Source organism: Dendronephthya gigantea, unplaced genomic scaffold, assembly GCF_004324835.1.
Source record: "Dendronephthya gigantea isolate DGI-Jeju-01 unplaced genomic scaffold, DenGig_1.0 000098F, whole genome shotgun sequence".
Taxonomy (NCBI): Eukaryota; Metazoa; Cnidaria; class Anthozoa; order Malacalcyonacea; family Nephtheidae; genus Dendronephthya; species Dendronephthya gigantea.
In genome coordinates this window covers 582003-608341 of record NW_021163108.1, presented here as the reverse complement: position 1 = coordinate 608341, position 26339 = coordinate 582003, and the positions used below count along the sequence as shown (strand labels likewise).

General features: G+C 36.0%; 3 protein-coding genes across 3 annotated transcripts; 1 reads left to right on the top strand and 2 right to left on the bottom strand.

Moving 5' to 3' along the window:
- Nucleotides 1–1588: 1588 nt before the first annotated feature.
- Nucleotides 1589–14655, bottom strand: LOC114534191 (5'-AMP-activated protein kinase subunit gamma-1-like). Its single transcript, XM_028555746.1, has 18 exons — nucleotides 14414–14655; nucleotides 12508–12568; nucleotides 11142–11435; nucleotides 10560–10596; nucleotides 8405–8517; nucleotides 8081–8114; nucleotides 7327–7374; nucleotides 7192–7250; nucleotides 6731–6776; nucleotides 6551–6605; nucleotides 5976–6102; nucleotides 5008–5088; nucleotides 4665–4890; nucleotides 3797–3833; nucleotides 3632–3698; nucleotides 2621–2695; nucleotides 2161–2254; nucleotides 1589–1638 (listed from the first exon to the last, which is right to left on the bottom strand). Exons 2-18 carry the CDS (start codon nucleotides 12532–12534, stop codon nucleotides 1598–1600), a joined length of 1461 nt encoding a protein of 486 aa, XP_028411547.1. The 5' UTR covers nucleotides 12535–12568; nucleotides 14414–14655; the 3' UTR covers nucleotides 1589–1597.
- Nucleotides 14656–17924: 3269 nt separating this feature from the next.
- LOC114534211 (caspase-3-like) lies at nucleotides 17925–20369 on the top strand. Its single transcript, XM_028555769.1, has 3 exons — nucleotides 17925–18187; nucleotides 18474–19211; nucleotides 19960–20369. The coding sequence occupies exons 1-3, from the start codon at nucleotides 17950–17952 to the stop codon at nucleotides 20160–20162; spliced, it is 1179 nt and encodes a 392-aa protein (XP_028411570.1). The 5' UTR covers nucleotides 17925–17949; the 3' UTR covers nucleotides 20163–20369.
- A 2372-nt stretch (nucleotides 20370–22741) lies between these two features.
- LOC114534178 (tyrosine-protein kinase CSK-like) lies at nucleotides 22742–25462 on the bottom strand. The gene is made up of 4 exons (XM_028555727.1): nucleotides 24752–25462; nucleotides 23917–24061; nucleotides 23058–23117; nucleotides 22742–22857 (listed from the first exon to the last, which is right to left on the bottom strand). Exons 1-4 carry the CDS (start codon nucleotides 25406–25408, stop codon nucleotides 22811–22813), a joined length of 909 nt encoding a protein of 302 aa, XP_028411528.1. The 5' UTR covers nucleotides 25409–25462; the 3' UTR covers nucleotides 22742–22810.
- Between the last annotated feature and the right edge of the window lie 877 nt (nucleotides 25463–26339).

Genomic DNA, 26339 nt, shown 5'->3' with positions numbered 1-26339 from the left:
GTTTCTGTTCCATATAACAAAACACTTAATTTTCGCTACACCTGGGGAAATAGTGAGTTTTGTTTTCCCTCGAGTCTCAATGTTTCTCAATGAGGTGATGAATGAAAACGGAGATGGTTATTTGAGAAAGGCGATCTGAAAGATCAGAAAATTTTAAATGTAAAATAATTTTAGTCGCGTCGATTGCAAATCAAACAATAGATAATATACCTTATTTATTTAATTATCATCTCATTACCTATTGTTTGGATTGCATTTGACGCCACCAAGATGCGACGTATAAACTAGATCCTGGACTTACGTATTGAATTTCTTTGAGGCCCTTTCAGACGTCGAACTTTTCAACTGCCGAATCTAATGCAGAGTTTAGCTCATCAACATTAGGTTCGTAAGTCTAAAACGGACATGAGACGACCTTTTTCTTTGTCTGTCACTTCGACAAAACTAACTGCCGTCATTTTAAAAAAAAAATACAATTCTTTCGTAATAATCCGAGGTCGATTAAGAAATCAAATCAGTGGCCAAAAGGATGAAATTCTTGGCTTCATCGCAAAAAATCAACCATTTTCTGGAATAATATAGTGACACTTTTGATAAAAGAGCATGCACCATAGAAGATTTTAAAAAATGCTACATACTTTTTCATATACATATATATATTTCACACAATTAACAAATAAAAAGTAAATACATCTTTTGCGTGCACACTGAATTAATAAAAATAATGAGGTTCTTCACTAAAATTTTATCAAATGTAACTATGTCTCTGACTGTTTACAGTCTGCGAAATTCTGTACAGATCCTCCTGATGTGGGGCTGCGATCTAAGCTATGCTTAAATAGAGCTGGGTTTTTTAAGACTCTAGCCTAGGCAAGCAAAGCATAGCCAGTTTTAATTAATTATTATAATCCGCAAAAATACTTGATTTACTAACTACTGACATCACCATGCAAGTGGCATTCAAGTTGTTTGCACTTACGCTTAGCTGTATATATACGATTATATACAGTCGATTTCGCAAAACGTTGTCAAAATATTCTAAATTAAGATCCCGAATGGGTCTTTGAGCCTGTTTACAGTTGCAATTTTTGCTGCGTTTTCTGGTGCGATTTCACTTTGTTCGTAGCGAGAGAAGAATAGGTTAAATGACCGAACACGTGAGGATGATAAATTGTGCATAAATTTCCAAGAACGCGAACTGAATAATAAAACAGTCAATGCTACCTCCTCCTTCCTCTATCTACCTGTATACGTTCTTAACATTTTCACTCTCTTGCATCAGTCAAAAAGAGAAAATCGCGGCGGAAACAGCTTCCGTAAACCGACAATTAGATTTGTGCTGGTAAGTGCAAAATGTCCACTATTCCCTTATATATATAAGAGTGACCCAAGGCTCATTGTTGGGCTCAAGTTGGCCCTAATTAACAAAACTAGCTAAAGTTGAACTAACTATCTAAGACGCTTGTCACATGACAAGCCTTTTTCTTTTGTACTCTCCTCAAAGAGTTGAGAGCGAAAATGTATTTTCCCTTAATTTATTCCAATCGTGCCACCTTGTTGATATATTCAATCTTCAATTGCCTCTTTTGAGATAGCATCACTTGACCATGAAATCCTCACTTGTCGCACTGATTACACCTATGATGGAGGTCAAAACATTAAGGACGAGTATTGCAAGTAAATTTGAGCTTGCCACGACTCTGGAGACAAGCAATGGTTGGTTAACAGCCATCAGCCTGGCCAAAGCGCGTCAAATTGTCTCTTAATACAGCAGGCTCAATTTATCGGCAGATTTTCACTGAACTACAGTTTTTAGCTACAAGAGTAAATTCTGTTCAAGACAAGGGCTGACAATATGAATCTGAACAATAGGGAGAATTTCCCAAATTTGGACCAACATGAAAAGCATACAAAGACGAAATGTATCACTCTTCAAAATTCTGTTGAATGTAATTTTTAAAATGTAATTAGGCTCAAAGAGCTGTCGCTACAAAATAGTAATCCAGAATCGCTCATTGAAAAACTTATTCTTCTAATTCTTCAAGACTAAAGTGCCCAAGAATATTCATGAAACAAGGCATTGAGAAATTAATTTGATAACAATTATACTATGTAATGTTATGACCAGACGACAGTATCTCTGCCCATATATGTATGTACCTGGAGGATGTAAGACCAGCACTTGAAGAAGGTCAGACAATGACATGACACCAACAACCTGATCTTCTTTGTCGACCACGACAAGACGATGAACCTAAAATTCAAATCAGAACTGAATAAAAATTTCATTGAAAACCAAATAGATACAATCCACACGACATGAAAATATGCCGACTAACAAATTGTATTCAATGCCTTCAATTAAACACATTATTCGCTGCATTACTTTTTTTTCTTCAGTAAATTCACTTTCGAATACGCTAGGCCACTCAGTTAACCCGAATACCTCACTCAAAATTTTAATTAGTAGAAAATAGAAATTCCATGAGTAATAAACTATAGAGGCAGAGCATATGTCTCACTAGCAGCCTCTCGATGCATGTTCTCAACGTTTAAAAGACTAATAATTTATTCTTGTAACCCTATGTTGTAACCATAGATTTTTATGGTTGTAACTTACGCCTGCTTTGACAATTCTTTCGACCACGACGTGTAACGGCTCGTTCAGTCGACATCGGTGAACACCTTCGAATCCCTTGATATTTGAATTAAGGTAGAAAAAAAGTTAGTACTACAGCTCTTAGCAAATGTTATTTCAAAACAGTCCACATGCACACGAGTTACGAAACCCAAGACAAAACAAAAAGGAAGGGTTTTTAAAATGAGACGATAAATAGAAATCCAAGAATAGTGAAAGTTCAAGCATTAATGTTAGTTCATTTGACCGAAGCTGGATGTTTTGAAGTAAATTAATTGTTGGGACCGTTTAATCCTCTCGACTTTAATATCGATATACTGTACAATAAGTGGTTGAAGTGTAACTACAGGGAAGCATACATGTATATGCTGCTGCAGCGTGTATAAGGCTATTAATACGTTCACACGGGACTATACGAACCGTGCTAAAAATACTCAGGTGTTCACCCGGTTCTATGGTTGGTGTGTGTATAAGGCATACGTGTATAGGCTATCGTTCACACGGGACTATGCGAACCGTTCTAGTATTCGAGCGTTCACCCGGTTCCAATCGTCCTATGTGTTCACCAAGGAAGCCGAATTTTGTTTCAATTTTCAACATAATCTCTTTTTAATAGGAAGTCATACAATGGAAGTATACATGCTATACTGTTTCCACACTATTCCATAGTGTGGAAATGCAATTAATAGTATGAATATTATAAACTTCCATCAGGAACGTAGCTAGATCGCCTAATTTGTTATTTATTCAGCTTTTTACATACCGTAGAAAACAGCGTACAACGCACCCCCTAATTAAACTTCTAGCTACGGCCCTGACTTCCATACTATTTCCAACTAGCCATCCATGTCTTTCCCATATGGATTTTGAAAAAATTCCGTGATTACTTTTTTGATAACCCTGTAGATGGTTTACAAAGTAGCAAATAAGGAGTATAAATATTCCGGCCAATTCCAGCAAAAGATTCATTCTAAAAGGAGCAAATATACCAACCTCAGCCCTGTGTTTTAACGCTTCAATAACTGGACGTCCAAGTTGTTGTAACTTTTCCGCGCCAAATCTGCATATAAATTAAGAAAACGATTACTTCCTTAGATTTTTATGAGTCTCAATATCACATAACTATGTTTTTAATTATAGGAACGAAAACCCACTTACTTACTAAAAAAAATCGTGCGTATATCCACGACGACGCCTAATAAAAAAGTATAAAAACCTGATAAACACATGCACGCATGCCATACAATCTATGAATGTTCGGAGCAATTATAAAATACCTGCATGGCTTTTAACAGTGAGACTCTTAACAGTGAATTCCATATAGAACTACCTTACCATGTTATATGGTATACTTGATTCACAGAACAAAAATAAACATTATTTTTTTAAGAAAAGGGCAGTCCTATACACTAAAATTGATCCTCTAACAAATCTTTATATAATCTATTGGCGTGGGGCCAGTTGTATGAAAGCCGGATGGCTTTCAATTGAAGAGGATTTCAATTTAGGAATACTAAGGTTTAATCAAAGTTTCAGCCAACAACGGGCGATTTTAGAGCGATTGAAAAATCCACTATCCGGTGGATAGGGCTATCCGGCTTTCATACAACCGGCCCCAGGTGTTTATAATAATGGACCCTTTCGATGATTACGTCACAACATTATCGTTTTAAATTTAGAACCAGCTTAATTGAGATGGATTTCAAGTTTTACTCTTACAAGGTATGTGCAAAGATGCAAAACATCCTTCAACACATGCATGAAAAGTGCATGAATTTCATTTTGTTAAACAAGTGTGAAAATAAGCCATACAAGAACGAGGCTGTGGCCTGCTTTTTCATGCATGTGTTGAAGAAAGATGTTTTGCATCTTTGCACCTGGCTCGTGAGGGTAAAACTTGAAATCCATCTCAGTTAAGGTGGTTCTAAATTTAAAACGATAATGTTGTGACGTAATCATCAAATGGGTTTTGTACCCTACTTTGAAATGAGCATGCCTTCGGTTACCTGATGCCAAATCTAACCTCAAATCACGCTACCTAGAGTTGAAATTCTCTGGACCTGATTTATGTTTAATGAGCATGATGGGCATCGAAAATACAATACTAAAAAAAATGCAAATATTTTGCTAGCGAGCCATTTCTTTGCAAGTGGAAATCCAGCCTTACCATCTTTGTCCACAATGGGCAAGGCAGATACTTTATATTCAGCAAACATATTCAGTGCTGTAATGAGCGGGGTTTCTGGATTGATCTAAAAAACGTAAAAACAAAACTAACATGAAACTCCTTGTCACCGTAAAAATTTTCGTAGCCCGCTTCCCAAAAGTTTGTATGAAATATTTTTTTAATTAGAATTATTAACACATACCGTAGCGATCTTACACAATGTTCCAATACTAAGTTCTCCTAACGTCTTGTACATAAAATCCGGCATGACCAATTTGGAGAACTACAAACAATCAAGCATTTCATAGTGTTACGCTCTTGCGTGTGATACTCTCGGAGGGACTAGGGATAGGACTGGTGCAAAAATCACGAGATTCAGCCGCAAGGTATAAATTTTGGTCCGATTTCCAATGTATAAAATGCATTTTTAAGTTTGCAGGAGGGGCAGAACTTGCTTATATAAGCCATCCAAAACACGACGCAATTTTTAGACAAATCAGCTTCGGGGTTGCGTAGTTATAGCCTAGCTGGTTTTAACCTCTTTTTATTCAGCGAATCCCACATAACGATCTTACAACATCAACATTTCTTCTTCATTATGCAGAATGTGACGCAATCTCTTTTTTCTCTCTCAACTTAAAAATTTGTCAATTTCGACGTTGATTAGTCAAGGCGGGAGGAAGATATATATTGTGGTTGTAGGGCCATTTGTGTTGGATTCGCCCGAGAGAAAATAAAGACAGTTTGCCATTAAATTTACGTTAAATAATAAATACGTATACACACAAAACAACACAGCTAGGATAGTTAAGCCTCCAGCAAAAAACACAAATTAGCTAGTTAAATAAATTCTTGTAAAATTGTAAAGAATGCGCGTTAAAATTTTAGAACCATGCAATAACACAGAAAAAACTTATGTTATTGTTAAGACGTTTTTAATTTTTTGCAAAACACAGATCCCGAGATATATCGGCCACATTATTATCAGTCCAGGTTCTTTAATAAACTGGGTATAGGTCATAGAGGTGTATGACCCAAAAGTCTATTTCCAGAGCTACCCCCTTCCTTCCCTCGCCTATTTTGACCTGGTTAAGCCACTGCAGCAACTTGAGCAGGTGTGTTTTTCTTGTTTGAAAGAGATCAAATTGGACGATTGTAGAATGTACTCACATGTTCATGTAGATAATGCAGGATTCTTTTGTGTGTTATCACAAACAAGAAGTTTGAAGATGAAGGGTCTATTACTGGTAGGCGATGAATCTTGTGCTTTATTAGATATTCGCAGGCTTCGTATAAACTAGAAACATATGTATGCATAATTATAGCTATTTAAAGTTCTGTACAGTATTTAAAATTAGAACAATTTAAAATTTTCATAGGAAAAAATTTGACTAGTCTCGTTTGCAGACACCGAAAAAATTGATGTTTATGAAATGTCTAATGACCTCGTGTACATACCTAAGTCTCAAAACGCCTATTTCACAGGTGGTTATTAAAGATTACAGAATACGTATTTAAAAGGAAATTGAGAGCATGTGAACCAGTGAATTTTTCCAGTTAAAATTTCATAATTCATGCATGATTCGTTTTTACTGTGCGGAAGCTTTAAATCTTCTGTGCATGTAAGTCATATTTTGTATTACTGGACTAAACTAATCGTACTGTATACATGTATGCCATTATGCCACAACGGAAACTTAGGAAAAATTAAATACATTTTTCCTTAAAAAATATCTCATGAATACCTTTGGTAAGGTGAAATTTGGATCAAAGTAGAAGGCAATTTGTTCTTTGACAAATCTGGTAATTGAAAATATACATCGTGATAGGTCAGGATGAAAATATAGATATGTGACGACCACTGTACTTGACCGACAGATCAGTTGATTTAATGGATGTAAATTAGTGCTATAACTTGAAATCACCTCTCCAAGTTTCAATTCTGTGTTCTTCTACTTCTTCCATTTGTACCTTAAAAATAAAATCAAACTTTTATTGAAATGCTTGTCCCAATTTAGTTGCTAAAATAATGATTGACCAGTAGGGGCGTAGCGTCCAGGTGGAGGGAGGGGTGTGTGCTTCATTCTTATAGTAAATTCTAGATAGATCAACTTATTAGGGGGTTGATTTAAAATCGAAATTTTATATACTTTCCGTCCCGGCCAAATCTATTAGTACTGCAAAAATTGACGGAATTCCAAATTCTGAAATTTGGGGTAGGAATTACCCTTATCTTATCAATTAATATCATACATAGTAGGTAATTTATTAAAGTGCTGGGTAAAGTAGAAACGTCAGTATTTCGAGCTAAGGCTGGCGCAAATATGAAAATATATGCATGTGGCGGCTCTCTATTCTAGCAGTGTTTGTAGTATATCTTACTTACCAACGGTGATTTATAATATGAAACCAATATATTGATGAAATCTGAGATTGTTAACATTCCTAAATGCGGAAGAAATAAATTAGAAATTGCATGAAGAAATTCCTAAGCGAATATTGCGAGAAATACCAGACCTACCCACATAGTCTTGCTTAGTATTGTCCCATAATGGGGCTGACCTCACACCTGGAAAAAGAATATAAAAAACCTAAGCTTTGGTGAACGTGGCTACATAAGTAATTTCTCCACAGAGCCCTGATGGGGTGAAGTAGTATAGGAAACAGAATCAGGCCTGAGGTACAGTATGTACTGTCTACACATTCTTGCCACATTATCATGTATGATGTCATGCAATCAAGTGACCGTTGTTGTATTTACCACATCAACAGCAGCGGCAACATTGCCAACAACAAAAACAACAGCAGAAAATAATATAATATGCATCTCGTATCTTCATTCAGCCCTTGTTGCTGCCACGCACCAGTATGGCAGCACACTATTCTTGACGTACTCGGCCCATTCTTACGCGCGACCTATTTGTATATTGTCAAGATCTCGATTTGTGTCGAAATCGCTATTTTCGATGCAGTTTTGCCTTTCAAAATATATCAAAAACAACGCAAATCGAACTCGTTCATAAAAAATATGAACACTAGTAAACTGTACTTCTTATTTATGAAATAAAAAAAAACTGGTTGATATGCACTTTAAGGGTGAATTTCCACTGGCAGAGAAACAGTCCTGCAAAATATTGGCATATTTTGATTAGAATTTTACAGAATGACTTGACTGTCCGCTCGACTGTTCTCATTTCGAAAGAAAATCTGCAAATACTTCGCTAGCCAGCTATTATACAGCATTTCTGGAATAGTTCAACTTATATATACATTACCGTTAGCAACTAGCGCATAGAATGCCTTTTTTACCTAAAAAGTGAAAAATAACCGAATAAATACTTACAACAAAAAATACAGTACATTTTACTGCGATTGAGCGACAGCATTTAATTTACTATCTATTTCTATCTTCTCCGACCTCTCAAACCCAAAAGCTCTCTGGTTAAATTCGACTAGAAACTGTTCACAATGTCTACTATATATAGGTTAAATCTTTGCAAATTCCTTCGCCGTAGCGATAATCTATTCACATTTTTAGCACTTTTTGACTGGAAAAGTGGAAAAATTATTTTGAACAGGGAGCAAAGTTATAAACTTACCAATAATCTTGTGTCAAAAATTACAATCTTTGCACTTTTTGGCACAATATCATAGCACGTCCGACATTTTAAGTAATTGGCAAATACAGCTCCTTCCGTGTCATCCGAGATAACTAAACAAAAAATAAGGGTTAGAATTAAAGCAAGAATATGAAAAACGAAATGTGACGCATGAGGGGGTTGTTGTGTCTTTTCAGAAACTTTTCAAATCCTTCTAAGTAGCCGATTGATTTCATATAAGATACATAACCATCTTAGATCCAGGGTCTTTTACCTATACTAAGCTACGGCGGAAGCTATATTACCCTGGGTATACCAGGTCGACCAGATAAACGGTTCGGTCCGATCTAGCGAAACAACGAAGTCAGTCCCGTTGATGAGTATCCCCGTTGATGTATATATATATATATATATATATATATATATATATATATATATATATATATATATATATATATATATAGATATATATATATATACACATATATATATACAGTAGGAGGCAAAAGTTTGAGTCCAGTCGTTGTAGCATTCCAGTATTAAATCCTGGCAGCGTATTCGAGATAAGACATGCGTGCTAGTGTTTCAGTACTGTAAACTATATTAATTGCACACTGTTTTGGTCCTAATGATCTAAATTATAACAAAATAAAGTTCTCATTCCTTTACACTGCCCAAGATGGGTGGGAGAAAGGGCATAGTGATGGTGCACAAGGACAAATAGTTGCATTAAGTATTGAAGGATTCTTTCCTCGTAAGATCGCAGAAAAAGTGAAATTAAAAAGGTGGTATGCAACTAACCTTGGAGAGGTTCGAAGAAACTAAATCCTACTCAAGCAAACTTTTAGCTGCTTTGGTCATGCTCGGTTTGGCAATATTGAAAGATTTAATAGGATCCTAATTAAAGAAAAGTATCATCCAATTCTTCAAGGACATGGAATTTCATCTGGCACAAAGATGATCGCACGTCTAACTACATGATAATCACCCTAAGCACAAGCACATCTTCTATGTGCCAGAAATCTTTTAGAAGCAAACTCATTCTGGTGATCTCGTTGTCATGGCTTTCCACCTCATATTCCAGATCTAAAACCTATGGAGCACTTGTAGAACCGTTTTAACCGGAAGAGGGCGAGGCACAGACCCGCCAGCCAGGCTGACTTGAGGCAAGTGGTCAACGAATGCTGGCAAGGTTTTGAACGTGTGACATTAAAAAACCTATGGAATCTATGCGAGCAAGAATAAAGATCATTTCAAGAGCAAAAAAGAGGGAACTAAGCAATGACATGTAAATGCATGTTTGCACATTAAAATACGTAAAAATGAATATCATAACATCTCATAGATGTTGTACAGCATGTATTTTTCTGTTTACTTATTTACTTTTTTCTAGTTCACTTATCGGTAAAGTTTTCTGTAGAATATTAATATATGCTGCTAAAAAAATGAAATACAGTCACTGGACTCAAACTTTTGCCTCCTACTGTATATATATATATATATACATATATATATACATATATATATATACATATATATATATATATATATATATATATATATATAAATATATATATATATATATATATATATATATATATATATATATATATATATATATATATATAACACAGGATGAGAAACACGGGTTATTTCATCGAATTTTATTTAGCTACTACAGAACGGGTTCGTATGACAAGCGTTAAGCTTGCCACACTCATCAGGTAAATAAATTCTCGATAACGTTTTTTTTTGTAGCACGCAGATCGTTGTTACGGTGACATGTGCTACTACTTGTTCAATTTTTGTACTGAGAAATTATAAAAATAATTTCATAAAACAAATATCAGCGGTTAAAGAAATATTAATAAATAATAATCTTAGTTTTTAGATCAAAATCAACTTATGTTATGATACTCTTGATAATTACTGAAGTATAGCGCACTTTGTCATGTTATGGGCCTATAGCTTTCAAAATGTGCTTCTATAATCATATTTATTTGATTCGGTCCTGAATGAAAATTTAGACCAAAATCCACTATATTGTAGAGGAACTTATTCTTGCGACGCGAAAATTAAGTATTTTTATTAATATTAATATTTGATGAGAAGTTATCCCGGCCTTAGATATCAAGAAGAATTTTAAACGTCGTACCTGACATGGGCTCATCCAGGTATATATCATGAGGAATCTAAAAACATTCCGAAATTGTGTTAATTCGAAGTCACTAGTGTATAAAATGGTGAGAAATAATATGTTTTGTATACCCGAGACCGATCGATATTGACGGTCGGAGGGACCACAAAACATGTTTTCTGAGGTCTCGGTAAATAAGTTTTTTTATTATATACCACTTGTCAAAGAAAAATTAAACAACATAGTAAACATAAAGACATAATTTCAAATGGATTAAAGTTGCTATTTCCCATGGAAGTAACGCGTTATCTCCCTCTGCGGAGGGGTGGCGTGGTCCACTTTAAATTTTCGTCACTCTCTCTGAACCAATGAAACGATAGGAGGACCAAACTTTAAATTTGACAAGTGTTATATAATAATACAAAATAAGGCCACGAGAAACACGTGAAATCTAAGAGACAAAATATGTATTATACGTAAAAAGCAAAAGAGACTCTAGCAGTGTTGAATTTTCGACCCAGTAGCTAATAACAAATACAGTATAAGTAAAGTAGTACACATCTTCCAATCAAATTTACTATCAAATCTGACTTCACTTACGTCTTCCACATTGACAAAACTGCTTTTCCCTTGTTCCATTTCCTCTGGCCTGCCATGCCCATATGTGATAACATCAAATAGATCAGAATCATTCATACTGGGCAGGGCCATGTCATCCGGAAGAGGACTCACATCCTCAGGTCTTCTTTTGAAGGCATCGCGGGAGGGAATTTCGTCCCGTTCTGCCTGATTGTTCCATTCCAAGACACGTTCATAGCTGGATTGCGTTTCTTCGGGCGGAAGCTTGAGTGTTCCATTGTCCACATTATTCATTGTATCTCTGGGTAAAGCTTCCTAAAAGGGAGGGTCACGTTGACCAAAATCCTTGTTTCTCCAACTCACAGTACCAGGGGCCAGTATAAAAGACTAGTTAACTTTTAACTGTAGTTAAGGTTAGAATTGGCCAATCAGAATCGTGTATTTCTGAGTTAACTAGGATTTAACTATGCAAAATGTAGTTAAAGAGTTTTATACAACTGGCCCTAGGTATATAAAAAGATCAAAAAACTATGTCCTGTCAAATCACTTAATTTCCTATCACATATGTACATATTTTAAATCCTTTTCACTGTTTTCTTTCCGATTTTTTAATGCTATTTCCTTTCTTTCCCCCTCTCTCTCTTACACAAGCTTTTTCTCTGCTTTTGGGTTTTTCTTTTGCTGACTTGAAAATATTTCTGAGACCAATGGTCATGGTCATGGTCCTGTGTTCTGCTATATATTCCCCTACCTTACTATTCAATACATTTGGCCTCAACGAATTAGCTCAGGAGAGCCTTGAAAAGCCCTGGTACACAGGACCAGAGGTGCAAAATACTACGGGAGGTGGGAATGTGACAACTCCAATACTAAATTCTGCTGGGCATTGTGATTGGCAAATATTGAATGTTACATCATACCGTATTGATATTGAATAAGCATGAAATATTACTCTGCACAAAAGAGGTAATTAATGAGACAATGAATCTCAATTACTAGCTTTGCAGTAGGGTGTTAGTTCACAAAATATCTTAGCCAACCAAGGCTAATGTAATTTCCAACATACGTCAAGGCAGTATGCTAACCATAACCAATGAGTTCTTCTGACCGAAGTGGTGGCATGCAAAGAGTGAACTTTTTTGTGCCTAATGATCAAATTACTGTGTAGTGCTTATGGTATGCACCAATGTAAGTTATATATAGTTTATATCCTGGCAACATTAGTAGGGTATACCCATAGAAAGTGCCAACCTTGAATATTTGACTGACTCCAACAAATATTTCTTTCTGGCATATAATCATATGAAACTTTTTAAAGACAGTGTGCAACTGTTTGCAAACTTGCAATCATAAAGATTGAAATAATTTATCCCTGCATGGGCCTTACCTCATCATTATCATTTAGTGCATCCATTAGCCTCACATTTTAAAGACATTCAACTCCATCCCTGAAACAATAATAGTATAAATATATTAACTTTATTATACTCATTTTATACTTGTATTTATCTTGGAGGAATATAATGTGAGGTTTTATTGTTAATCTAAATATGTGACCAAGCAGGTGCAAGATGGATTTCATTCTTTTTGCCTATGACAGACCTTTGAAAGATCTGTCCATGATATGATCAGTAAATCAATGAAATTTATAATTTCTGGCTTGATGTTGGTATAGCTGAGAAGGAAACATGGTTGAAAGTTTCCATGCACTGAGTGTCTCCCAAAAGGCGACACCGCAACTAAGGACATATCCTATTGTTATAATTCCATTGCTTGAGTGCTATAATTTAGTATATTGCTCAACCCACATGGACACCAGCTTCTTGAAATTTAAATGACTGACCATAAAAGTAAAATTATTACTCTATTGACAATAAACAGAATGTTTGTAACAGATGTCCTAAAATAGCAGGACTTTATTAAATTCACTTATTTGTGGTCATACATGGTTTAAGAACAGTACTTTGAGAACAAGTTAATTTCTATACAGTCTCGCATTTTTGGCTTGTGACACTCTGTATTTAATCAATTATATAACTTGTAAATTATTTGTATATCTACTTAGGAGGGGACAGCTGATACTTAACAAGTAATTCCTAACAGGAACTAAACTAGATACATAGGTATATAGAATTAAACAGGTAAATAAAGTTTTGAACGAGTCAAACATAATATATACGGTATATGAATAATAAGTTGATTCTATTTAAATAAAATTTAAAACATTAAAACATGCTATGGGTTAATTAGAATTCTACAAAGCAAAATACTCTAGATACAAATATGTGTTGATGAATGAAAACTTATTGAATGAAAACAATGATGTACTATATAATTGTGACCATACATCCATTGAATTGTTTTATACTCACACACTTATTGTTTGGAACTGCACCACAGGAAAATCCATTATTGTCAGACTGAGCTAGGATACATTTATACAAGGTAGGTAGGAGACAGACCAGGTGAAAGTCATGAAAGAATTACGTAATTCAGGCAATTTAAATCATGTCAAGCGTCACGTAGGATTTCATGTGGCTATAATTGGTTAAACGGCCAACCAAAATAAAACCGCGCCGTATATATATGTTGAAAACATATATATCTCTTATTTATCATTATTTCGTTTGTGCAATTGCTCACCAGATAGCGGGATTTCATTTAGACATCGATTCAATTTAATTGTTGTGGCAAGGATTATCACTACATACATGCATAATAATTAAACAATTTCTTAATTTACGTATAACCGTGCTTAGGAACACGTTCCAGAACAGTCGCTTTGTCTCAAAGTCCTTCTTGAATTCAACAAAAGAACTTCAATAATCAATGGCGTTGTTTGAAAAGGCCAAAGTCCGAAACCTTGACGCAACTGTTGTGTACTTGTGTTGTATTATTAAAAATAGTTAGCACCTAATGAGACAGTTGAATCTGACGGTTCTGTCAACTTGCTTCGTTCGTGTTATAAAAATATTGAAGCAAATAAGTAGGTTAACGAAGAACATTTTAAATTCGCTGTAAAATCAAACTGAAATCAATTGACTTCCCAGCAAACTAGCTATCACATACAAAACAGCTCTTTATAATCAAACGAAGCCACGAAGCGTACGTACACTTCTAATAAGCACATAATGGAACGTTTTGAGATGCACCGAAATTGTTTGCCAAAGTTTACAACAATAGCCTAAAGTTTGAACCTTCGTAGCTATAAGCTACTCACTTCGGCTTTAATACATGTATCATTCGAATGCGATAAATTGTAGAATTATTATTAAAATCAATTATCAACAAACCTGAAAGTTTGTGTGTTCTTCTTATGTAGATATGAATTTGTGATACTACAGAAAAGCTTGAATGTCCTCGATTCAGATTAGTACTTCGTCGTTGCGGAATTTTAGCTTCCAGATGTGGAAATTATATTTAATATAAATAAAACTGAAATACAGGAAATAGTACTAAATTTAAAACTTCTTTGATCGCTACCATGCAATCGGTGTCTGAACTGACGCATCCCTCCGTTGACTAATCGGAACCCGAACTTTTCCGACGTCAAGAAACTTCAGTTACGTATTGCACAATATTGCCCAAAGTCGGAACGGCATAAGGGGGAACGGCAAAAACTTGGTAAAAGAGATTCGGCTCGTATACACTTGCGATTTTAGCTGCGATTTTCTTCTTTTAAAATTTAATAGATGTGGACGAGTAATTAGTTACGAATGCTCTGATGTATAGAAGCTCTTATTTGAACATCTGTAACTAATGCACTCGTTTACATCTATCAAAAGAAGAATATCCAAATAAAATCGCAGCGAACGTTGCAAGTGTAAACTTTCGTTCTTTCAAATGAGGTAAACTAAATTTTCATTACCAACACCCTTCAGTAAAAAACGAAAAAGAAGTTTAATTCCCCGATCCCTCGCCGCCTCTAGCTTCGTAACCAGAGCCCCTAGAAGAATCGCGGGCTCTGGTTCCAAGATTGCCCGTTGCATTCCCATCAACCTCGCACACAGGTTTTTTATCATAGCTATCCAGGGTAACTACCGAACTGTGTATACAGTATATATCAGCTGGTTAACTGCCCCACATTGATTTTGTAGACACAAAGATTATTTTGCAGCCTTTGCTGCATGCAGGCTTCAGCCAGACCTTTAATTTTTAATAAAATTTTTCGAAAAAAAATTCTTGGAGATACTTTCCTGAAAAATTTTCGTGTAAAATCTTTAAGAAATTTATTGTTTTCTTATTTTCTTTATTCTAAGGTCCCAGTTTGAAGAACGCATGTGTGTGATTTAATTGTAATCAGATTTGATATAACGGGATATAGCTCGCTCGGACGTTACCCGATTTTGGTTGTTCAACTTGCTTTGTCATGCACGCTGTTTTGCGCAGGGAAAATATGTCATGTAGTTTTGCAGTTTCTTCCCCTAGCAGCATATAATTATATATATAAAAGTCTGCCACATACTGCTTTACTCATAAGGCACTATCTTGCATGAATAGCATCATAGCTTTGGGGAACGAAATTAAACGAGGTTATACTCAGGGAAATCAAAGAGAAGAAAAACCTAGGTTATAGGAATCTTTAGAGAATTTTAGTCGACAATGATTGTAAATGATAGACATAACAATGGTTAAATAAAACAAATGGCAATATGGTTAACCAAATTTGGCCTGCTCCAAAAATGGGCTAAGAAATGTATCTTATTTCCCAATCTTGCCGGAAATTCCGAAAAATATGAATATGCATGAGTATACGGCATACTTCGCAAATAGAACCTGTTGAAAACCTTATACTGAGCAGGGGGAAACATCAGTGTGTCCAAAAAACAGAATGCATAAGAATAAATAAACGGGCATATAATATGCCGAACAAGCTGACGAACACTATAATGCATGCATGAATAAATCCGCGTGCACATCACATCGACCTTTTCTCACATAACCGGTTATTTTGCCGAGGTTAATTTCTTTGTGTGTTCAAAGCCATATTTCAAGCACATGAATAAACATTACATTCTAAAAACTAAGAATAATAACGGTCAGAAAGTTCGCGAAAAGTTGCATCCCACAAGAACTTGGGCAAAACTCCAGAGTTCACTGCAGTGAACAATGCATGGCGCATACACAGAAGTTTTTTCGTGGTGTACCACCGACCACGGATGTGGCAGAGGATCGAGACAAAGAGTCACAACTTCGTCAGGTGACCGAGTGGGATTGTGTACAGCATACAGAAAATTACTTGGAAGTATATATTGAACCCTCCAGTGCAGAACGCAGCGTTTCCATTGTCGGAATTGCAATTCCATGAATTGTTCCATGAATTACGTCGAAATTTTTTTGGAGGTCAAGGGTCGTCGAGATTCGTGTGACAAAAACCTTTACGTGTCATTGATGAACTTCGCACACACAAAGTTCATTATTGTGTTGTTCACCAGTATCTTGGTAAGTTTTACAATTACATGCAGAAACCGTGTAATTCATATATGATAATAACTATATATAACTATAGCCGTTGTAACGTCACTTGATAAATATCGACCAGAACGTTGTTAGGATCTTTGATCGTTACTCATAGTTCATCGTTGACTGTCCTGACTGTTAAGTCGAGGAAATTCGCTATTGGCAGTATTGCTTCGATATAAGAAATTTTTAATGCGAAAGTATGGAGCTGAATGCATTTTTTGGTATTGTTTATGCCACTATTAGTATATTAGTCTGGTTTATTTCAATAAACAGATGGAGAGATTTTAAGCATGAACGACGACGGAAATTCGTTCGATCATGTCCGCTACAATACATCAGTGTCAGTGAGTCACTATCGGCCGCGGTGGGATTACACCGCGAGCTTATGCTTTTAGCTTTGAACTTTATCTAGCTTTGTTTTGTGCACAGATTCGGAAGGGCTTTGACCAGAATCAGAGAGGTGGAAATGAGTATCTAGGCAAATCATCGCACTGATACAGGGCAAATGTCAGCAAATTAGACGGCTAGCCCTGTCTCTGTATTTAAAAAGCTCACTTGTGACATTTAAATCAATGGGACTGTTCTTTCTTAATCGAAGAAAAGGTTTAACGTAAAACACCTAAAATCAAGCTTTATTTCAGTAGAAATATCATTATGGAAGGAGTTTCAGTGTTAGTGAGCTTTCATTGAGACTACATGCAGGTCAGTGGTAGTGTAAACACAGCTAGTCAGCTACTGATGTAATGTAATTACAATGAATAATTCAGTAAAATTTCTAGGGTTTCTCAAGAAAAGGAAGTCGCCACTTTAACAAGCGTAATGCATTAAATAGAGTCGTATGATTATAGCTTAGCTTCATAGCTTAAACACATATTATTTATTCAGGTCTCAGACATTAGAAATGTTGACTAGCTAGTATCTGTACAATCCAAAGTACTAAAACCTATTATATAGTAATATGTCCGGTCTAATTAGTCTCGATTGCTGGTTGCATAGAAAGTTACTCCAAATGTTGCAGCATCGTAGGTGTGAATATTCGAGCGGAATTAATGCCCTCGCACATTGAAGTTTTATTTAATACTTTAAATTGAAGGAATATGGCTTCAGGAAGATGGGAAACAAAATTCAACAATTTGTTCACAGAACTGGAACATTCATGGAATTTAGAAGTAGCTAACGATCCTGACAGAAAAACTGGGTGGTCAAGACTGCTCTACAAAGGACAGGCAACCTTCGAATGCAGCAACGGCAAATGCGAAAATAAATGGAATTGTGTTAATAGTGGTCTTGTATTTATTATCGATTATCTGGTTTTGGCATTGAGCGACATGGGGAGGTGAAGTTATTCATAGGAGGGCAAAAGTGCATGCTATGTAGCAATGATGTATTTGAGTATCCTGAATGGCAGGATTCAGAGATAGAGTTTGCAATTGCAAAAGTATTGAATGAAATAAAACAGAAGGTTTATGATATAAGCAGCAGTAATCTCAGAAATATAGAAGAAGACACCGAAAAACAAGCATTTTTAACTGGCTTCCATCAAAAGTTTTTTGCACATCTGTGTCAGTTGTGTTCCCTGGGAATCTGCCAGAATATTGAAAGCGGTAAGAATCACTATGTAGTTCGAGCAAAACCGTGCAATGTAACCGACGTGCCGGCCATATTAACACGGCCTTGGGTTACGCTATTTTAACATGAACAGCAGACAATAAGAAAATTCAAAACCAACGTTCTTATTACCGATTTTCTGTCCAATTTTCAAGGTTATGTCAAGTCTTAATGTAATGTAATGTTAATTTCCTTCTGAAAACGCTCGAAAACGTTACCGCGTGTGCCTTATAATCAACTACTTGTAGAAAATAATTCTTCATTTAACCGTTGGTATTGCAGGTCCAAGTCAATGTTATCCTCTGGAGCGACCTCGTGGTTTCGCACTTATAATCAACGTTAAATCATTCTCTGGTACAACTGAGAATGGGGTTGCTTTACAAGAACGAAAAGGTTCTGACATTGATGCAAAGAGATTGAAAGAACTTTGGGAAAAACTTGGTTTCATCGTGGAATATGATGCCATCAGTCGGAAGGCCCATGAGATTAGTACAATCCTCCAGGACATGGTAAAAAATATTGATAGGCAAGAAAATTCAAAATGTTTTGTGTGTTGCATCATGACACATGGTGATATGGGTAGGATATACGGTTCAGATTCTAAGCATCTTGATATAAAGGATATTATTGACATGTTTAAAGAGGTCAAGTGCAAAGCCTTAGCTGGAAAGCCAAAGATCTTTTTCATCCAAGCTTGTAGAGGTAGTAGAGTGCTTTCAAATCGTTTTCTTCCTGAAACTACAGCAAGCAAGAAACCCTCAATTAATGATGACACTACATTTGGATCAGATCTGAGTGATACTGCAACATCTACTGCAAGTAGAGGTTGCGAAATCATGGGATCACGTTCTACCACAATACCCAAAAAAGTACAATCACTGGCTATCGATGATGGCAATTACAAAGCAATCGATGAAGGTGATTCACCTCTCCATTATATTGATTATGAGGATGATCAATTTCGCAAATTTGCGGATCCGAACGAGCCTCATTTTCTGCTTGGATATTCAACAGCTCAAGGTAAATAAAACGATTTATTTAATATTTTACATCAATATATATTTTAACACATTTATGTATGCAGGGGCACCAAAAGCAGCTTATAGGGCGGCGGGGGCAGTAGGCAGAGTTGTAGAAATGCGCACATTTATTTTAGCTGGGTCATTCATGGTAGAGATAGGAACCAAAGATAAAAATCCCTAATACATTTACCAATAAAAATGTATTTTAATAGAACGGCATTTCGATGTCATCTTTGAGTTTGATTAAAATTCGTTACTTAATTAATATATAATGGGTTCATGACGCTAGCATATAAGCACATTGACAGAGTAAGTAAAAGATAGTGAGCTATAGAACTATAGGTGGCGTATAGTAATTCAATATGGCGTTTTCTCCCGAAATTTAACAACTGCGCGTGCTCGGCAAGGGCCTGAAATGTTCAAAATGGCTTGGATTTCTTGGTAAACGTCGACAGTCGTAGTATAATATTCTAAGACATATAACTGATATTCTCTTAGTCTCGTACGTTGAGCAGAATATCATAAGGACAGACATTAAAATAGTTGTCATATATAAGTGTGACTATATGTGAGTCTTTAATACCTGCATAGATTAGCAGCACGAATTCAGATAGCTGCAATACCTATAGATGAATATTCCTATCTATCTTACAGCTTATCATTAAAATTCTCTTCAGGCCACACGAGGTCAATCGTCAGCAAACCATGCATGCAAAATTAACTAAGTTATTTTCCATGCATCGTAGGACACGTAAGTTTCCGAAGTACTCACGAGGGAACTTGGTACATCAGTGCGTTGGTTGAAGTATTCAGTAAATACCACCAGTTCGAAGATGTCTTATCGATGATGAGCGAAGTTACCAATATTGTGTCAAAGAAATACACCGAATGTTATCAAAAGCAATGTCCTGCACCTATATCTACACTCGTTAAGAAAGTTTACCTTTAAGGGCTATTCACATATAAGCCTCGTTACCCGAGATTTTCTCCCATGATTTTAAAGTATTAAAAAATGTCTTTTTGAAACCATGCAAACACATGATATCGTTAGGAAGATTCCACGATTACCTCGAAGACCATTTTAAGCTTCGTTATAATTCCCGCTAATAGGGCTAATGTAAAAGCTGAGGAAACAATGAATTTCCAGTGAGTTGAGTATGGGACTTATTGCAAATTATATGTATTATTATATATATATATATATATATATATATATATATAATTATATATATATTTATATTATTATATGTATTATATATTATAGTATTGTATGTATTAAATGTTTTGTTTAAATGTCTACTACTTTCATATTGTAAATATCAAATAATTATGCAAAGCCCGGTTGATCTGGGCTGAATATTGTGTAATATTGCTGTTCTTCTCTAGCACTATCGACATTATTTGCAAGTTTTTGCAGCCGTTAAATGTTCTCAAATATATATTGTGAATATTCATATATTCCGTTTTTCCGACGGATTTCTTTTGTCATGCAGTGCAATAGCTAACAATATAAATCCGTCGGGCAGAACTAAATAATAGGAATATAATACCCCCAATCATCGTTCTACAGGGTGTCCCAAAAAAAACGAAAACTATTGAAATCGCTCATTGTTAAAATTTGAATGCCGTGTTCACGAATTTCAGCCCGTGGGGATTTAATGCAACTTATAAAATGCTAAATGCTTTGTATTGCTAGGGAAAGGGGACATGTTGAAGGTCATGGTGCTTGAGATGCACATTTAAATATTGTTATCCATATTTGTAAATTGTAAATATTGTTATTAAATATCATTTTCGCGTACGAGCAAATTTTACTGCATCATATGCATGCATAAAAATGCTTATGGCAAACATTTATTCACCTGTGGGTTCCAACAGAGTGCTTAGGCATTCAAACTCTAACAATTGCATTGTTATGCGTGATTTCAATAGTTTTTTTGGGACACCCTGTAGTTACGCCCCTTCCCCAACATTCCTCCATCGTGCATTATACACCATAAAGGCACGCGACTCTTAATTCTTCCGTCAAGTAAAACAACGTCCTGGGTATATAAATGTCCCGATGGAAAAACCGCAGGTCCCGTCCCGGCTCTCGTATAAACAGAAGAACTTTTTGCAGCAATTACAGTTTACACGGAATTAGTCTAAAATTAATTATTCTTAAAACTATTGTGAAAACAGACAGAATTACATCGATAAAACTATTGCAATAAGTGTATGTAATACATTATATAAAATCATAGAAAGTTAAAATAGCAAAGTTAATTAAAAAGATCCACCTCATACGCTGTCTATAAATCTAGATAATTTGATAGAAAAAAGGCTAAAAACTAAGGTTCTCTTACACGGTGGAATTTTTCAGGCAACTTGCGATACCATTTGACTTTTTAGAGATGTCAATTTGGCAATTACGACTTGTGTTTATATCCACTCCATGCACGTTTCTTGCATGCACTTACATTTTGCAAACTCGTCACTAATTTACATCCCTTACAAGCAGAATTGCTTTGCAAGTGACAAGAAAAATTGCACCGTGTAACATGGCTTTCATTAAATATGTCCTGAGTATCAAAAATCAGTATTGTACATCATTAATACCAATTACAGTGACCGCGGGAGATCTTCAGTGGGTGGGCTGGGTGGTGGTGGAGCTAATATTCATATATACACGTTCATCATGATTAAAATCTTTTAAATTTTTTTATTGTTTTCACGCAATAGCAGCGAGAGATGTGCCACACTGGAGGGGGTATCATCCCAATTTCCAATTTGCAAATGAATCGTCACTTGCGGTTGGAATTCTGTCGACATTTTAAAACATTGCCATTGGCCCGATTTATAATAGAGATGGATCATCCGTCTAAGTATAAACACAAGACGAACTATCTAGAGAAGTATGTCATATTGGATTTTTTTGGCGAAATCCGCTGAATGCGAGTAACGAAGTACCGGTTTTTCCGTAGTTCGTTCACATGCCGTATTTATACTAACAGACGGATGATTAGTCCAGACGAACTACGCGTGCAAGTTCGAATTCGTCTAAATAGACGAGCTACGGAGATAATTCGTCTTGACGGATGATCCGTCTGTTTGCCAGCGTTTATACACAGACGAACTAGAAGACGAACTATCTTTAGCTTGCCCAAGTTCGTCCAGACGGATGATCCGTCTCTAGTATAAATCGGGTCATTGGTTAAGTAAGTCAAATGCAAGTTCCTCTCGCTCACTTCTTTCCAGTCCAAAGAAACTCTTTCCGATTAAAATATTTCAAGTAAACTGTAATGTATGGCAGAAAATCGTCAATCTCTTGTCATTTCCGTGTTTTAAGTAGCGCTCGTATCGCCGGTATGTTTACGCTTTTCGCCTGACAAGTCCATTATGGCAATTCTGAATCCTAATTTAAATGTAGGATTCTTTAAAATATATTGATGACAGCGCTCTTTCTAAAATATTTGGGGTCGTTGGCCCCTTATTTGAAATATTGAGGGGGGGGGGCTTTCTTTGCCCTTGTTTTTACGGTCTGCTAAAGTAGATCCCTCACTTAACGATCTTACGCAGCCACTGAATTTTAATAAGTACATTCTTCATGTCAGCTATTCACTCCGATCCAGAGTTACTTCTTCTAACTTGCAAATCTTTCGGCACTATCAAATTAAATATTTAATAATATTATGAGCTACATGACTAAGAAGGTCGCCTTCAACCTCTTACCCAGGATTTGCCCTCTTGGGTCGCCTTATAGCCATGCATTATATAATTATGGGTAACATTATTAATTTTTTGTTAGCTGTTATTTATGTTTATTGCTAAGGTTTGTTAAATAAAAAATGCCAAAAACACTTACGGACTATTTTGGATGGGCTGCGATGTAGTTTTTGGTAGTGGGCCGGTTCCTTATAAATCTCTATAAAATGTACAGAAATGTGTGAAAAAAATCACCTAAATGGCGTAGTATTTCATGATTTATTTTTCTCGCGTTCTTGTAAACTGTAACAAAAGCGTGTGTAAAATCCCGTGTTTACTCTTTCCGCATGTGTTGTTAATATTAATATGCGTAATTTAGCTACCCGTAAAGGAGCACTGCATGAGCTCTATGCCTCTATGGGTTTTATCTGTGTTTGACGAAGATTACAAATAAAAACAAAATAAAACAAATGCCTTAAGATATTGTGTGATATAGACTTTCCATAAAATCTAAAAAACCCCAGTTGCTAACCCTAGTAAACTAACGAATTGCTTACGAAGCGAGTGGAAGTTTGAAGGTTCACCGGAGAACAATCGCTGTACAAGCAATTCGTTGGTGTATAATTAAAGCAACTAGTGTCTTTTAGATTTCATGGAAAACCCGTACACAATATTAACGACCATTGCAAATTTGGAATTTGGCAGCATGCATGAAAATCTGACGTATAGGAAAAAAATTGTATTTTCAAAGTATATTATATAGACATACTGAACAATTTCCTAAATTATTAATTAAACTGAGAATGCATTAAGTTTGAATGCTACAAATTAAATGCCAATCAAAGTTTCCATCTATCAAATCAGTAGGCATTTCCACTGACCACATTGCAAACGATTCTATATTCTTATCATTCAGCTAATCCGGATTGCTTTAATAAAGGAGAGATTCAGCAGCATTCAGCTACATTTTAGGAGAAGTTGGATATTGTGAAACGAAAGCTGTGGTTACTGAAACATACCTTGATGAAAAGTCAGATCCATGAAATCAGACTTCAGATGTCTAAACGTTGGTCTGTGATCTTTCTTTTTCATTGTGGACTGGATAATTTTTCGAATTGAATCAGGGATTTTTGGATGAAGTTCAAGTTTATTACCGTTAAGAACCTACAAAAAGAAAGCATGTGTGTATTTAGGAAATGTTTCGCTTGTACGCTTCGTCGAAGAGGTCTTATACTTTTGCACGCAGATGGGGTTCATAATTATATGTAAATTAATTATTTTATTAAATTTCTGAAGAAATAAATAATTATGTAACTTTAAAATTTCCACGAATTGCCAAAATATCTTCTAAAGGCTACACCGTCACGCGAAACATTGACATTTAACATTTCGTTTCTTAATATTCTTGTATGTTTGCATGGTGAGGCATCACTAATTAAATTAGCTTGTAGGTACACCACGTAAGTAGCAAAGTTTTCGGTTCGTTAATCCGTTAACTCTTTTCGTTCGGTTAGGCCTGCATGGGTTAAATACTTACGTGGTGTACCTACATGCTACAAGCTAATATACTGATTTCGTTTCTTGTTACCTATAATGTGGCTTGATATAAGAGATACCCTGGCAAATTATCTTTTTGTTAAGCCAAATTTATGTAACTTTTTGATCTTTTTACCTTCGACATTGGAAATGAAAAGTTTTGCGCTATAGGTTGCCTCAGTTTTTTTGACAGAATAACCTGATGTTATATCTATCTTACTTAGTTATATCTATTTTATAATATGACATAAAAAATCTAGAGATGTTTATATACCAGATGTAGATTATCGTCGTATATATTAATCTATACTGACTTACATATTTCCGAACTTCCTCGTCACGATGTAAAGACATTCCGCTTGGCATATTGACGTATGGTCTCGAACCAAAGGTGAAAATCTCAAACAATAACACACCAAACGACCACACATCAGACGCAGGACTAAATTCACCGTCCCGAAGTGCTTCGACAGCACTCCAACGCACAGCAAATTCATTTTCTGGATATTCATTTACGGACGAACTCACAGCACAGGACTCCAAACGAGAATAGGAAAGGATAGCGAGGTGAAAATCACCAAGTTTGACGAGCATGTTCCCCTGTGGATCTTTATTGAATACAAAACAGCTCCTGGCACACAGGTCACGATGGATTATGCAGTTGTCACCGAGAAAAATCATAGCTTCGCAAACACCTTGAGAAATGCGAATGAGCTCATCAACAAGAGGGGGATTGGTCAAATCGTGAAGGTATGTCCACAGGTCGCCTTTCGGTGTTCTCTCTATTATCATGTGAATAGGAGCCTCGATGCTAGAGCCAAGTAAGCGGACTATGTTTTCGCATGGTTTTTGTACAGCATTCAAAATCTTGAGGATTTCAATTTCTTCCTGAAGAGGGGCGACACCAGATTCTATTTCAAGTAATTCTTTTCTTGAATGCAGGTGCAATTTCAACAGGCATTTTCGGCCACTCATCGATGCATCGTAAGTATTGACGCGGTAAGCCGAGAGCTGAATCTGTGATTCGTGAAAAATCTCCAATACTGAATCTCTATATGTTGAAGATAACTGAATAAGGGATAAGTCCTCAATGCACCTATCCACAAGAAACTCCTTGATACTCTGTGGTGTCGAGATAAAAACCGCTCTCTCGCACAGTTGCTCAGAAAGTTTCACCGTTAGTTGACGCAGGGGCGATGTCGTTGATTTATCTTCTTCCCAGTTCCTAAAAACTCCACGGCAGCCTTGTTCCCCGGTTAAGACTTGTTGAACTATTGCTGCAAAATGGAAAAACCCGAGAAATATAATAAGAATGAATCATTATGCCAGATTATCGTTGTATAGGTTCCAGGCAGGACGAAACTTGCGCAATAATTGGGAAGGTGGGTGGTAGTGAATGTTCATATATTCTGTCCTGCCCAACGGATATGATTCTCTCTGTCGGCCAGAATAAATAAATGAATATTCACTCCCCAATAATTATCATCGTATATATTTTCGCCCATGTTTCCAGGTGAAAATGTGTGTAAAGTTGAAAGATTAAACTTTTCGCTGCAATACCAGAGCTGGTTGGTTGCATAAACGATTTGATTGTGCGCAAACCTAAAGTATACAGCGGAAGTGCGAAACCCTTTTCGACAAAAGTTTCCAGATCAAAATCCACCTGCACTAAGCACAATTTGAAAGTATTTAAACGCAGGTACAATTTTAAACCTTAATAAAGGACATTCTGGCAGACGAAGAAGTATTCGAATAACGGTGCACAACATTGACGCTGTCAGAAAACTACTTCAGCAAAATCCTCACGTATAAGTGCTCGTCGCAACCCCATTGCGATTTCCAGAGCAAGCTATAACCGGATAACAAGGACTGAAATTAAATGGCACCGATGCCGAATGCATGTGCG